The sequence below is a fragment of the Myotis davidii genome, unplaced genomic scaffold (genome assembly GCF_000327345.1).
Source record: "Myotis davidii unplaced genomic scaffold, ASM32734v1 scaffold513, whole genome shotgun sequence".
Taxonomy (NCBI): Eukaryota; Metazoa; Chordata; class Mammalia; order Chiroptera; family Vespertilionidae; genus Myotis; species Myotis davidii.
In genome coordinates, this window is record NW_006284436.1 from 2,354,522 (window position 1) to 2,369,777 (window position 15,256).

Below are 15,256 nucleotides of genomic sequence, written 5' to 3' on the forward strand. Positions count from 1 at the left end.
GTCAGAAATGCAATTTGAGACCCCACCCCAGCACCACAGCATCAGAAGCTCCATTTGGCTAAGACCTTGGGTGATTCCCATGCACAAGCACTGGACTCAGAGCCTCGGAAGACGAGTTAAAGAAGCTCTTAAATGTGCCCACCGGTGAGATATCACCCCAGCTGTTAACATCGGTGGATGCAGTGGGATTCTCGCCAAACTGCTAAAATTCTGAAGGTTCTGCAAAAGCATAAGCTACTCTAATGGCTTGTCTCATCCAAAGCAAGCTCATAATTCCTGTGCCGACTCCCATGCTTTTCGAACTTGTTTCATCTCCTCCCAGTTCTACATATACAAATAAATAAACCACCAATGGGTTATTTTTGGCCTCAATCTGAGCATTTAGAAGTAATGGCACTGCCAAATATAGTCTTTAATGGGCTCAGTCTATTCGCTGTTGCATTGTTGTGTGATTCCAATGTGGATTCATTGGAAGCATCGGAATTTATAAAATGAAGACAAGGGACAAGTGAAGGGCGAAGTCCCATGAGGAAGATCGCACGGGCCTGAGAGCGGGGTCTCCTCTCCGTCGGGGTGGCGGTGGGCTCCTCGCCAGCAGGAGGAAGGACTTCGGTGAGGTTGCTGGTGATGCACCAGCTCCTGAGAGTTCCTTCTTTCAAATCCAAGCCTCCATGTTACTGGGTTTTGAATTTAGAAAACTGTAAGCCACTTGCTAATGAGCAGCCCAAGATGCTCTGTGATGACAAAATTGCTCAGAAGAATATTGCTTATGGTCAGAAGTTTTCTGGGAAGTTTATAAAAGGACCCAATTACACGTGCTCGCTGTTCGATCTCAAGAAGGAAGAATTGTTCAGCATTTGGAGGCAGAGTAGGTTCATTCCATGGCCTGACTCTAAATGCTGTGAAGAGATCGGTGCCTGTGATTAGATGCCTGGGGAAATGATACGTGGCACTTTGTGCCTTCCTCCAGTTTTGTCTTGTTCAGTTCGGTTTAACAAATAGTATTTAAACACCTCTTACAAGGGACCGTGCTGCTTGTTCTAGAAAATGCAAAGTTCAGGGCACAAAGGAGGGGCTCATGTCCCCAATTCTGCTTTCTTGTAGTTCTTGTGAGCGTTTAGGAGACTCTCATGCTGTAGGTACTGGCATATGTAGGCACTGACTGCTTCATTTGGGCCAGGCTGTGCTCTGTGCACTCTATATGGGTCATCTGTCCAGCCTCCCAGCGTCCCTGGAGGTGAGCACCATCAGTGTTCCCGTTAAGGCGGGGTAGAGCACACCAGCTGGGGAAATGCAGAGCAGCCTCGCCAGTGAGGAGGTGCCTACTGTGAACTTCTAGGAAGCTGGACTTTGACCACTGGGAATGGCCATAGAGAGAGCTGTTGGTGCAGAAGGATCAAGGGAAACGCCGTGGCGGGAAGTCAGGGAGAGCAAGGTTTAGATCGGCACTGCCCATCTCCATGAGCTGCTCCTTAGAAAGTGGGTTCTGTGACTAAACACCAAGTTTCCCCCTGGAGACGTATAGTTCATCCTAATGTGTTAAATACTCCCAAGTATTGCCTTAAAAAGTCCTATTTGGCTTTGTGAAATCCCAAATTTATTTCATTCATTCAACCATATCATTGAGCTACTACTATGATCCCTGCATTGTTCCAGGCACTGGAGATGCAGAAAAAATTTTCTGCCTTCAAAATGGCCTCCATTTTAATGGGGACACCCTAAAACAGCGGCTCTCAACCTGTGGGTTGCGACCCCTTTGGGGGTCGAATGACCCTTTCACAGGGGTCGCCTAAGACCATCGGAAAACACATATATAATTACATGTGTGCACAAGTCACCCACCAATTGTTTTTTGTGATTAATCACTAAGTTTTAATTATGTTCAATTTGTAACAATGAAATTGGAGGTCACCACAACATGAGGAACTGTATTAACTGCATTAGGAAGGTTGAGAACCACTACCCTAGAACCTGCTCTTCACCAACTCTTATGTTCAAGGTAACACCCGTTAGTCACTTATTTTGGAAAATCTTACTTGAGAACAATTCAACTCCACGGATACCTGGGGAAACGGTGGGCAGGAAGGGTAGTGAGAGAGGGTGGCTAGCACAACCGCGGGCACCACTCCTGGAGGGTTTTGGGAACTGTTTGCTGCCCACCCACCCAGAGATAGGAAGAACAGGAGAGGGAGCGCTTTGAAACCTAAAGCAATTGGCAGGTAGATTTGATATCCTTTGGATCTCATGATGAAAATGTTGGACTTGTACTTTGCATGTCTTGTCTTTTCATTTCTTTCTTGTTCTTGTTTTGGAATTCGTTTTTGTTAGAGTTTTCCGAAGGTTTTGCCTGCAGAAGAATAGATATTAGAAATAAAAGTAAAAGCCTGGTCCCTCACCTCACGTGGGCTGAGGAGCTCTGTCCTGGGAAATCCCGTGTGTGGGGCTGAAGTGTCGCCGGGAAGGTTGCTCAGCCTGCGGGAGAGCATGTATTTCCTGCTCCTTCTACCAGATTAGAATTGTTCTAGGGGTATTTTAAGAACCTTATTTTTTGAAGCTAAAATGAGGATGCTGTTAACTATTAGCAGGATTGCAAAAACAAAGTCATATTTGGATAGACAGTAATTAGGCCAATCTTTAAAAAAGTTTGGCATCTTTTAAGCATGAACACCTTTGCTACATTAGAGAAAAAAATAAGAGAGTAGAAGATCTTTTATGTATTGAAAAAAGCACCCATTTTCTGCCACATAAGTAACACTTTCTTAAATAATTTCTAAATAATTATTCTTAAAAATTTTTTTTATTGATTTCAAAGAGGAAGGGAGAGGGAGAGAGATAGAGAAACATCAATTATGAGAGAGAATCGTGGATCAGCCATCCCCTGCAGGCCTTCTACTGGGAATCAAGCCCCAAACCTGGGCATGTGCCCTCTCCAGGAATCGAATCATGACCTACTGGTTCATCAGTGGCTGTTCAACCACTGAGGCATGCCGGCCGGGCAATAATTATTATTTTTAAAAGTTCTCGTATCATGCTTCCTGCTAGCCATTCTTTTACCTCCAGTCCCTCTGGCCCTTTTTGTTTCTTCTGAAATAATCTGGGCTGGGGAACACAGTGGGGAAATGCCATGTACGCTAATGCTTTCTGGTGTGGTCTGTTCTCTCTCTAAATACCTCATATGAACTCATTTTTTTCATAATGTGTGATGGAAGAAATCTTATTTGATAGCCTGCAGCCCACTAGTCTGGGAATAAGAGACTTGGCTCAAGTCTACCCCAAAATGTGTCTTTGGAGTTGTTTATTTATTCGTCCAGCGCTCAAGCAACCAGTTATCTGGCATTCCATCATCAAATCTCAAATAATTTGTTTTAATTGACATGGTCCTGAAGCCTTTGGAAAAATCTGAGATCCTTTTTTCCTGCCCTCACATTCTGGACGATGCAGTCTGAAATGGGCTATAATTGAGGGATGCCAAATGGTTATGGAGTCCCCAACGTGCAATGCTGCTATCGGAAGGGCCGCCGACCTGCATTCATGTCCAAGGACAGCCGTGGTGGGCAATTTGGCACAAGAAAGAAACATATTCTGAAAGGTGCACAGTACCACTGGTTCCCCATCTCTTCTGCATCTTTCCGTTGATTTCAGCTGGATCACCAGTCCCCCCCCCCCAAAAAAAAAGCAGTGCATGGAGGCAGTCCCTGTCCCTCCACCTGTGAGGACCTAAGAGAGCAAAATTCAAAATTCAAACGTGTTGTTTTTTAGTTCAAATGTGTTGTTTTTTAATTCTGTGAGTTGGTTTGGGGGGAGGGGCTGTAATTATACTGAAGAACGTAGAGGCTGGGAAGGGAGAGAGAGAGAGCGAGCCACATGCCCATGGATAACAGCTGGGGCACGTTTGTTAACATGGGAACTTAGAAGGAAACAGAGGAGATAAAGTCTTCTCAACATTCAGGTGCCCTCAACATCATTCTTTCCAGCAAGAGACCCTCAGATGCAGCGTGAAAGCAGATGTGTCCCAGGGACAGAGCGCGCTCGTGCTGCTGAAGGAGGGGACAGTGACCCCACTCATTTTGGTCACCAGCCACACGCTCATCAGCCTGGAGCCCAGAAATGCTGCTTCCATTTATAATTGTCATCGGGGGCCTGACACTTTCTGTGGACTCTCTTTTTTGTAAGAATAAATATGTTCTGATGGGATCTAAGGTACATTGGCCAGTTGATGTCAGTGCACTGTTTTAGACTGTCACACTATAAAGACTGTCGCATTATTAGAGGAAGAATATTAGCTGAGAATTTAGATACATTTTTTTAAAAAATTATAAATATAGCCCTGGCTGGTTTGGCTCAGTGGATAGAGCGTCGGCCTGTGGACTGAAGGGTCCTAGGTTCGATTCTGGTCAAGGACATGTACCTGGGTTGCGGGCACATCCCCAGTAAGCAGCTGATCAATGTTTCTCTCTCATCGATGTTTCTAACTCTCTATACCTCTCCTTTCCTCTCTGTGAAAAATCAATAAAATATACTTTTAAAAAAATTATAAATGTAACAACAACCTGCTATTAGAATGGTCTCCCACTACCAGTTTTGGGCAATGTTCGCGTGTGCGTTACAACTCACCTCTTCTTATTGCAGCTATTAAAATAACGGTCATTGGTTTTCGTAGTTCCTTTCAGTTCATTGTTTTTAAAGTACACAATAGAACATATATTTGAATTAAAACAGTGTGCTTGTTTTCAATTAAACACGGATTGGAATGTGATCATCTTTGGAATTATTTAGATGACTCTGGAGGTAGGGATAGACTTTTACAAAATTATTTGGCTGTAATCAACACGGTTATTCTGACTCATTGCTGGAACAGAAATCGCGATGCTTGTAACGCAGCCCAGCCAGGATGGTTGATTTTCCACATTCACCGGGGCTGTTAACATTAGAGAAACATAGTTTCATGCTAATCAGGGAAAGCATAAAATAGAAAAGGTGTCATTACCGACCGATCATTAGTAACATGTGCAGAATTGGAATCAAGAAGGTGTTCCTTCCCCCAGAGCCAAGGCGGATGGTTTCAGTTGGAAGGTGCCTTTGATGACGGAGCCATCAGCCCATGGATTGGTGGACAGCCATTTTCTTGGGGGTGGAACTCACTGGCTGAAAAATTAGATAATGAAGGGCCGATGAATAAGACCGTGAGAAGTGTAGACGAGCTGGCCAGTGGCTCGATTCCTTTTCTCCCCGAGGAGTCTGTGGGTTTTTGATGCACTGGTCACCCACGCATCTTCTAGGTGCTTCTCTGGAACAGCTGGAGTTTGATGGGACAGGCGGAGGACAACTTGCTGCCTCGGGCAGTGTTTTGCCTTTGACAGATTGCTGAATGACTGGCAAATTAATTTTGGCGCCTTTCCCTAAGTCGTTTAGGTCCCATTCCTTCATTTTTCTGCAGGGAAGTGTTCACATTGCAGTTAAAAATACATTGACAACACAGATGTGGAGAACAGCATGTACTATTTTAGGAAAGAACTGGAGGCTGGGATGGTTCCATTGTATAGAATAGAAGAGATGCTGTCATATTCTGAGAGGAAGCCTGAAGTTTCCAGCCTGAAGATCACTGTTACTCCTGCTGACCTCCCCCAAAGTCATGGGCTCCAGGGTTTAGGATTTTCAATCTTGGAGGGTGTTCTGATCTGATACTTCCCCCTGAGGTGCTTATATACGGAAAGTCTTTCCTGGCTCCTGAACTTTAGCATCACTGCCTTCCTATATTGACCCTGTCATTTCTAGCAAGAGGTAATATGGTAGGTGATTAAGAACATGAACTCTGGCCCTACCTGGTTTGGCTCAATGGATAGAGCATCGGCCTGCAAACTGAAGGGTCCTGGGTTTGATTCTGGCCAAGGGCACAAGCCTGGGGTTGTGGGCTTGATCCCCAGTAGGGGGCGTGCAGGAGGCAGCCAATCAATGATTCTCTCTCATCATTGATGTTTCTATCTCTCTCTCCTTCTCCCTTTCTCTCTGAAATCAATTATATATATATATGACAAAAAAGGAAAGAACATGAACTCTGAATCCTGTTTGTCCCACTCATTGCTTTGTGACCTTCAGTGGGCTACTTAACCTCTCTGTGCCTTAGTGTTGTTATAATGATGAAACTCACCGTACACTCTCTAGATCTCTTTGTACAATGGCCTTTCCTCTGTGTTAACCACGGTGTCTTAAACTAGACATATTTTACACTTACTTTTCCTTTCCTGAGGATGTATCTCACTGCTGCTAACAAAGATAAAAGCGACTTTCACTTTTTTTTTCACTTTTGCTTTTCCACACTAAGTCAGAGATGCCATGCTTGAGACACAGAAAGGCAAACCTGAATAAGAAGTTACCATTGATACCCTGGCCTGGGGATGAGGAGTGAGGTTCTCCTGTCTGGGTCGGTGACACACTGCAGTGTCAGGCTCTCCTGATAGAACTGCTGCTGCCTGTCCTTGTTCCATCACAACTTGTCATTCTTGCCCCTGAGGATTAAAGCATCTCCATAGTAGTGAATTACTGATTCTTCCGTTCTTATGTGGTACATAGGGTTTTTAAACAAATTTAATTGTGATAAGAATATATAACATACAATTTACCATCTTAACCATTTTAAGTGTTTTTTTTTGTTTGTTTGTTTGTTTTTTGGGGGGGCGTATTGTTTCTTTTCTCTATGTGTGAAACATTTATCAGAAACCAGAAAACATGTTGACCCATTCCTAGGGAAACAGTGTTAAAGACGTGGAAACCTGGTTTATGAATTTAGACTCCTCTGCTTGTATACCGAGAATTCACTGCTACCATATCCTCACTGTAGATACACCTGAGAGTCTGCATAACAAGAGGCATTTTGCTTTCCAGAAAGTTAGGTATATTTTTTCCAGCTTTTTTGGCTTTTGGTCCTTAAGCATTTCAAATCAGCCACAAAGGCAGACTTGCAGAAAAAGAAATGCGTAGAAAGTCAGTAAAAGTCAGATGTTTCTGGTCAAATATGTCATAACTAGATATAGCTGGTGCTTTTTCTGGCAAAGAAAAAATATGGGGAAATAAATACTGGTCTAAATTGATTTTATCCGTAACTAGAACAGGTCCTAAGATACTTAATATACTCAACAAATATTTGCTGAATGAACAAATCAGTGAAACAAATGATTTTTGCTAAGTTCAAAACAAACACGCATAATACTGTTGCACAAAGAACCTGTTTCTACTTTCAAAAGTTTAGTGACTAACCTACAATAAAATTTGGTCCAAAGAGTAGTTCCATTAGGACACAGAGGCATGAAATTCCTGACCATACCTAAATGGACAATATGGAAACCACATTAATTGAGGAATCACCAGCAATAATAAAAAACGACTGAGATAAAGGTCCATCTCATTATTTTTGAAACTCACTGTAATATTTAAATTATCAAGATGTGGAACACATTATAAAAGGAATGTCCCTGCCCTGGCCCGATGGCTTAGTTGATTGGAGTGTTATCCTCTACCCCAAAAGATTGTGGGTTCCATTCCCGGTCAGGGCACACACCTTGACTGCAGGTTCAATCATTGGGGAGTGCATATGGAAGGCAAAGGATAGATGTTTCTCTCTCACACTGATATTTCTCTCTCTCAAACCAATAAACACATTCCCAGGTGATGATTAAATAAATAAATAAATGTCCTAAAAGAACAAGCCAAATTCTTATTAGAATATGATTTGCTGTTATAAAGTTCTATGAGGACTTATCATTGGCATTTCCTCATATGCTATCTTATTTACCAATGAAACGTTTTGATGATATAGTGCCCCAAATGTTCTATATTTCAAATTATTAACTAAAGAGTGGGCTTTCTTCAGGTTAGTTGGAATTAATGATATTTGCTTATAAAATCAGGCATACCTTTTATTTGAGAAAAAAAGTTGAAATCTTATGATTTGAGGAAATTAGGAAGTTTGTGCTTAGGCTCAACACATTGCAGCTAATTTTTAAAATCATACAGTTTAGCAGTAGAAATGGTTGAGTGCCTTGTTTTTAACAGACCCCACTCTGGGGAAGACCGATTTGCAGATAAACAGCCAGCACCCAGCAGTGGTGCATGGCTAATGTGGAACGCATGGGAGTAGGTTAGAAGCAGCTCCCACTAATGAGGTTAACCAACACAATCTAATCACCCAGACTGAGCACAAAGCAGGCAAACAGCCTAGAAGCAGGGAGCATTCAATTTATTTCTAAATTATTTCTGGTTTGCTTTTTTTTTTTTTTTGTATTCCATGGTGTCACCAAGTAGGTGGTAAGTGTTCATTTCCCTCTGTTTCCAAGTCTCTTTCAAATTCAAACATTGAAGTTCCCTAGTTAACTTACCTTGAACCATCGGCAAGATGCCTTTTCTATCGACATCTGCACAAGAAATTATTAAGAACCACTTCTGGTTGGCTGGGAAGTCCCTCTCATCCTGCCCCTTATCGAAACCTCCAGTGGTAATGAACTTCGGAGGCAGCATCTCACAGAGGCCCAAGAACACAGCCTGCCTGCCTGCATGGGGAGCAATGAGATTCCCAAACTCCCAGAGTGGCTAAGCATCCTTGTTGTTATTCACTTTATAATTTTTAAAGATTGATTCCAAGGTAAAAAAAAAAAATTTCAGAAATTCTTAGCATGAAGAAGGTTGTTGGGAAAACCAGTTGAACTTGATTAATCAGGCAACGCCCTCCCCTCCTCCCCCCACATTTTAATGAAAATTGGGGTAAGACCTCTCTGAAGCTACATTTTACGCTTTGTGGCATTCAGTATGGGGTTGGGGAAATCTCCCCCCTCAAAGTAGAAATAGGTGTATTGTTTCATTGTAATATAAATATGCTCATTGTAAAAGCCTTCAGACAATAGGGAAATCTATAGAGAAAAAGTGTCATTATATATCTCAGATATAACAACCATGAGTGTTTTGGTATAAAGCTTTCTACGTTTTCCCATGGCTTTATAAGCATTCAGATAATTATAGGGTATTTAAAAAAACACAGGATCAGACTTTACACACTATTTAATGTGCCCTTTTACATAATTTCTATATTCACATATACATTTTCATCATACCTTTTCATTCTTTGTATTTCACACATGCCACTTGTGGTTATTTCCAATTTTTCATGAATAGAAAGGATGTTCTTATACATATGTCTTTATATACTTGCCTCCGTGTATCTTTGCTATGAATACTTAAAATGGAATTGTGTAAGAGAATGTGGACTTTTATCAATATTGATAACAGTTGTAAAATTGCTCTCCCCAAAAAACCACATCGGTTTACCTGCCCACCCATACGGCAGTGAGAGCCCATGCCTCTACACCATTGGGAATCGACAGGTTGAAAAAGGAGTGGTGCTTTAGAGGAGACGTACTTCTAGCCTGTGGATTCGAGGCCATGGAAAGCTTCACCTGGACGACCAGTTTGTGTTCCTGGCTGTTGAGGAAGGTCACCATCGCGTACCCAGTGCATGCATTTGTCTCCAGAATGGTAGAATTCAAGTTCTCCTTGTATAGCCTGCTGCCAATATCTCAAACCCTCCTCTTGCTCTTCTCCTTCAGATTGAGGAAGACACGTGGCAGAAATACTACTTGGAAGGAGTCTCCAATGAAATGTACACAGAGTATCTCTCCAGTGCCTTCGTGGGTCTGTCCTTCCCTACTGTTTGTGAGTAAGTGACCACACTCATATGCTCCTCGGGCCTCAGGGATATTCACTGGGCCCCCCTCAGGAAAGATGCCCACCTCTGCCCAGCACAGTGGGGACACTGGACACTTTGGGACTGTGTCCTATGGGCTCAGCCGTGGGCAGTGAATGGGAAGGTGGGTCGCTGAGTGGTCTCTGCCTGGGGGACTTCTGCTGGCCATACTTTTCCCTCCAGTCCTGAGGATCTCAGGCGTGGTCCATCGTTTGTACTAAGTTAGGAACTGCATTTTCCTGCAGATCTTGAAATATGCTCCCGTGATGCAGGCGCATTTATGAAGGGGAGGTGTGAACCCAAGTCTCTTTGATTTTACTAGCAAATCTTGCTAGCCCCTTGATGAAAGGATTTTTAACCTCTTTCACTTAAGTCAGGTCATAGAGACATCAGAGAAGCCACTGTGCCAGGTGCCTTCTTGATTTGCTGAGGAAATGCGCAGCCACAGGTACCAGAAAGAGACCTTGAAAAAGTCCCCAACATGGACAACTGTTATGTTACAAGTAGAGGTCTGATGCATGAAGTCCGTGCAAGGGGTTTGACCCTCGCAGCCCGGTTTCATCTGGAAGGTCATCCGGATGGTCGTCCTGCTGTTCAGTCTAACTAGCATATTAACTCTTAATTATATAGGATAGTAGGAAGGCTCAGCTTCTCCTGACCCTGGCTCAGCAGGACGGATTTGACAAGGGCAGCCAAGGGCAGCCCCAGCCATAGATAGAACAGGTGTCACCTAAGGGGTGTGACCTTAGGAACTTCAGTGTCCAGGATCCCAAGAAACTTCCACCACCAGGACGATGCCTCAGATCCCCCCCCTTAGGATCTCAGATGCTGGGTTTAAGTGAAACAAGGGCTTTGTTCCCTGTGAAGGCACCAAGCATTGAAACATTCAGCCTGACCCATTGACCCCTTAGCAAGGGATTTGATAAGCTGTCTCACTAATACCAACTGGGAAGAAACGGGAATCTGGGGAGCCGCTGGAAGAAAAGCTGCTCCCTTGTGCTTGTCTGCCTGCCTAGACGCCACACTGACCCTCTGGAAAGCAAGATCTGAGGAGGGGGCTCTCGGCTTCTCCTGGCTCAGTCCTGTTCTGTGCACTGTGGGGAGGGGCCGAGCTTGGGGTTTACCTGGAGACGCCTGTCAGTGAGCACAGCAGGTGCGCTCTGTCTGTCCCTGGCCTAGACCCTGAGCAATCCAGAGTGGTTTGGCTGTTGACTGAAATTTCTCACCCTGTCTCTATGCGAAAGTTTAAATGCTAAATGGACTGGAAAAGTGAATAGGTAATTGATTCGGAAGAAGTTATTTTCTGAGAATGGATGCCCTGTTGTAACTCCCATGGTCTCCTGTCTCTGAAAGCGATTTCTCTCTGAAACAGAAAGACGTTAACCGTTCAGAGGCACTGGCCCTGCAGCACTGAGGCCGTCCCTGGGGACTTTCTCCACCTTGGAGCCAGGCCCGCCTAGCACAGGAAGTGCTGAGAATTTGGGACTTCCAATAGGGGCTGGCTCTATGGACAGCAGCTGTGGCCTCCGGTGCCTGGAGGAGGGGTAGTGTGGGCACACCGCAGGGCTGAGGGCCCCTATGGCATGGGAGGCATTGGCAGGGAGTCTTCCAAGCCCTTTCCTTGGTGGTTGATGTTCCCTGGCTTAACCTGTGTTTACCTCGAACATGAGTGCGCCCTTGAAAGCCTGCCTTCCCCCTGCTTCTCTGCTGCTCCTGGGAACCTAATCAGAGCACAGGCATGCTGACCTGTAGGGGTTGGGCTGCTAGCCCTGGAAGCGGCTAAAGGTGACCATGAATTTGCCCACCGCAGTATTTCATTTTTTACAAAAAGTTAATTGCCAGAATTTCAAAATAGAAGTATTTTACATAAAAAGTAGGTTTTGGCCTCTCCTGAAAATCTGATGATCAACACAGGACTTGCATTTCCCCTGAGAGCTACTGGCTCTGGTTTGCTGTAGGGGAGATTTCGTGCAGGCCCTCCAGTCCCTGACCATATATCCCAGGCCAGGTCTGCATTTCCAGCCCAGTCCTGGCCTGCGGACACCGGAGCCTGCATTGTTGACCCACGGGGCAGCATGAAACCTCACTGCCCTTCGGAGCCAGCTCAAAAGCCGGACACTGGTGTCTGCTGAAAATCCTTCCCTCGATTGATTTTCAAGTTTAGAACATGTCCCGAGGAGGAGCGAATCCCTCCGACACACCTTGTTGTCAGAGAATTTAGTATTTGTTCAGTACAGAGCCTGGAACACAATAAAACAAAAACCGTCTGATGTGAATGAGAATGTGTTCAACTTAGTGCCATTATTCGTTTAACACAACGATACAGCAGAGGTAGAAATAATCAATAAAGGAAGGACATTTAATGAGATTTAGGAACATCCCAAAACATTGAAGCTCTCCTCAAGCATTTGATTATCTAGAGGCTTAATTATCTGTGTTTTCTACTTTAAATTAAAGAAAAGCCATAATTCAAAGTTACCAGCAGTTTAATGATAACACTCTTCAATTCAGGTTAATTAAAGCACAGCCGTAATTAGAGTGTAGTGTTGTATATCACCGGGCAGGCGCATACGTATTTTCATTACAGTAAGAATTGGCTACTCAATTTCAAGATGACATAAAGGATGCCAAAGTATATTTTAAGCTGCTTCATGTAGACAAAAAAGAATTGGGGGATATTCTGGGTGTAATAAAGCACAGATCAAATACACAGATTTTCAGAGCGGTTTCTGTAATTATGCACCACATTAAAACAATAGGCAGCACATAACATCTTAAAGCATAAAAGAAATAAATGCACTCTCCCCTCGGGCTGGCAGAATGCCCTCTGCAGGGTGGGATCGCAACACAGGAGAGCTCACTGCTATCTTAGAAGCTGAGAGAGTCATTCTGGGGAAAGACAAGGGGGCAGGATAAAGGGGTGAAATTCAAGGTCTTTCCCGAAGAGAACAGAATGCTGGAGGAAGAGAGGCAGGCAGGGCAGAAGGCTGCCCAAGGCAAGCTTTTTAAAAATCTCAAGTGGAGAGATGCCCTCTCTTGGCCTAGGGAGGTGCAGCAATAGACGTTGACTTCTGGGCCTCAGCTTTGTTCCAAAAACAGTAACTAATTTAGATAAAATGCAATATTATTTCTAAATATTTCAGTTACATTTTCTCATTGAATCCTCATAATAGTTCTGAGATCAGTGTCAAGATTCCTGGTTTATACACTGAACATGTTGATGCCCCTTCCCACACCACCTCCCAGACAAGTTGCAGACCCAGTTTTCCGATGGTGGGCCTTGTGCGATTGGGAGCAACTTCGAGTAGTTGCTAGATGAGGGCTGGCTAATTAAGAATCTCCTGGGAACTTATTAGATGGAGAAGTTTCTAGGCTATATCTTCAGATTTTAGTATCTGGGGTAAGGCCCCCACATTTGCATTTTTTACAAACAAATCAGGTGATTCTGATACAAAGTTTGATGGCTGGGAACCCTCATGGTCCCCACCCCTCCACACCACAGACTGGGGTAACCTCTCTTATTCACCTCAGGCTCAGACACTGGAATGTTTCTCTCTGATTTTAGCCCAAGCCTAGAGGCGTGGGTGGGTGTCACCTTGAAGCTAAGAGTCAGGCCTTAGTGTGCGCCTCCTTATCATTCTTCCTTCTCCACGTAGGGTGCCCTGCACTCTCCAGGGACGTGGGAAGGAGCCTGCTGTCTTGCACGCCAGGCAGACCACCGACTGCTCTCCCCACTCCCTATGCTGCATCCAGATCAGTCCAGCAAAACAACGTGGAGGTCCAAAACCGTGATGCTCTGGGTTATGTTTCCATGAGGGATCATAACAGCAGGTTCAGGCTGGGGAGAACAGATACACACTAACTGCAGCGAAGCCCAGAGGAAGTTCAGGTTGCACCCCTCAGAGCTGCCTCTTGGCCTCATTGGAGGTCATGGTGGGATGTCCTGGACCTTCCCCAGAATGCCCTTCAAATGTTCCTTTTAGGGACCAGCACCTTCTGCGCGTTTCCCCTTGGCTTTGCATAGCCGGCATGTTCCTGGGCCCATGTGGGAGCAAGAGCAAGGCAAAGGAGCTTGGGGGTCTAAAGGAGAGGGTGCCATCCACTGTTGTCTGAACACCAGAAAACCACTCACTTTCTTTCCCTCCCACTCCCCACCTTCCTCAGCAGGTGACTGGAGGGTGCAGGTGGCTGGGGTAGGAAAATCAAGGGGCTAGGCCGGGTATGAGGCCATATTTCCTAGGGAAGTGCCCTGCCCTTGAGATGGGATGCTGTGTGATGCCATGCAGTGTGAGCTATGGAGTTGCTGGATACATGATTTGGGACGAACTATTTGATTTCTGCATACCTCCTCCCTTTGACCGTTACCAGCTGCCTGACCTGGGACTGGGTGCTTACCCCCAGTTTCCTCATCTCTGAAAGAGGAATGACATTACTTATCTCTTAGAACCAGCTAATGTCCTTTTCCGTTCTTCCACCTCTCTATGTCTCCCCCCCCACCCCACCCCCCCACACACACCTCCAAAGATGATGGAAGCACAGAGGAAGAAAACAATTACACTGGCATTCTCAGGTTATATCTACCCCTCCCCTTTAGAAAATTCTGCCATCAGTCACCAGCCAACCAATTGAATAGATATTTTATGAATGTGGGATGTTAGTGCCAGTGTGCCAGGCCTGGTGCCATCTCTAGAGGAGTCTGCAATTAGATTTGATCAAATATATGCACAGTAAAAGATGAGTAACAATAGTTATAAATGCCAAGGAAAGGGTTCTGTTTCCCTATAGCGGCTGCCTTCTGAGAGTTCGCAGTCTGGTGAAGGAAACTAATTCCATCCACAGAGACAGCTGAGCATCTATTGATGAGTGTTTGTTGGATGGATCTACACAAAGGAGGACATGCTGAGAGTTACTGGGAGACAGAGCTTCCTGGAGGCGGGGCTGACCAGGATAAGCTTCCTGGAAGCGATGGCACTTGATCTGTGCCTTGTAAGGAGGATGGATTCGGAGAGGGAGAGAGAGGGAAGAGGGGATGCTAAGAGGCATGGGGTCGGGAGGCTGGGAGGCACCCAGTACCACACAGAACTCCCTCAGCGCTCTGGGCTCTTTGAGATTTCCCCACGAGAGCAGATTGGTTTCCCCTTTAGATGAGAGGATGAGAGGAAGCAGAGATCTTTTCTTAAAGAATCTGTTTTTATTGGTTTTTAGAGAGAGAGGAAGGGAGAGGGATAGAGAAATAGAAACATCAATGAGAGAGCAACATTATCAATTGGCTACCTCTTCACATCCCGAGTCTGCAAACCGATCACGTGCCCAGACTGGGAATTGAACCAGTAACCTCCTGGTTTCTGGGTCGATGCTCAACCTCTGAGCCACTCTGACTGGGCAAAGCAGATATGTTTGGACATTGATGTTTTCAGGGGGAAACCGTGATAGTGATTTTCTCCTGAGAACTAGCAAATACGAGGATACACCCCTGCCTCCAGGAAGGAGAGTGAGGGCCCAGGGGAGAGGAAGGCGCAGGGAAAG

At 44.9% G+C, this 15,256-nt stretch overlaps 1 protein-coding gene across 1 annotated transcript in view; it reads left to right on the plus strand.

Moving 5' to 3' along the window:
• KCNMA1 (potassium calcium-activated channel subfamily M alpha 1) overlaps positions 1-15,256 on the plus strand; it is a 699,960-nt gene that overhangs the window by 536,379 nt on the left and 148,325 nt on the right. The window contains exon 15 of the mRNA XM_006754825.2: positions 9,594-9,703. Coding sequence (XP_006754888.1) covers positions 9,594-9,703 — 110 coding nt within the window. The remainder of the gene's footprint in view (positions 1-9,593; positions 9,704-15,256) is intronic.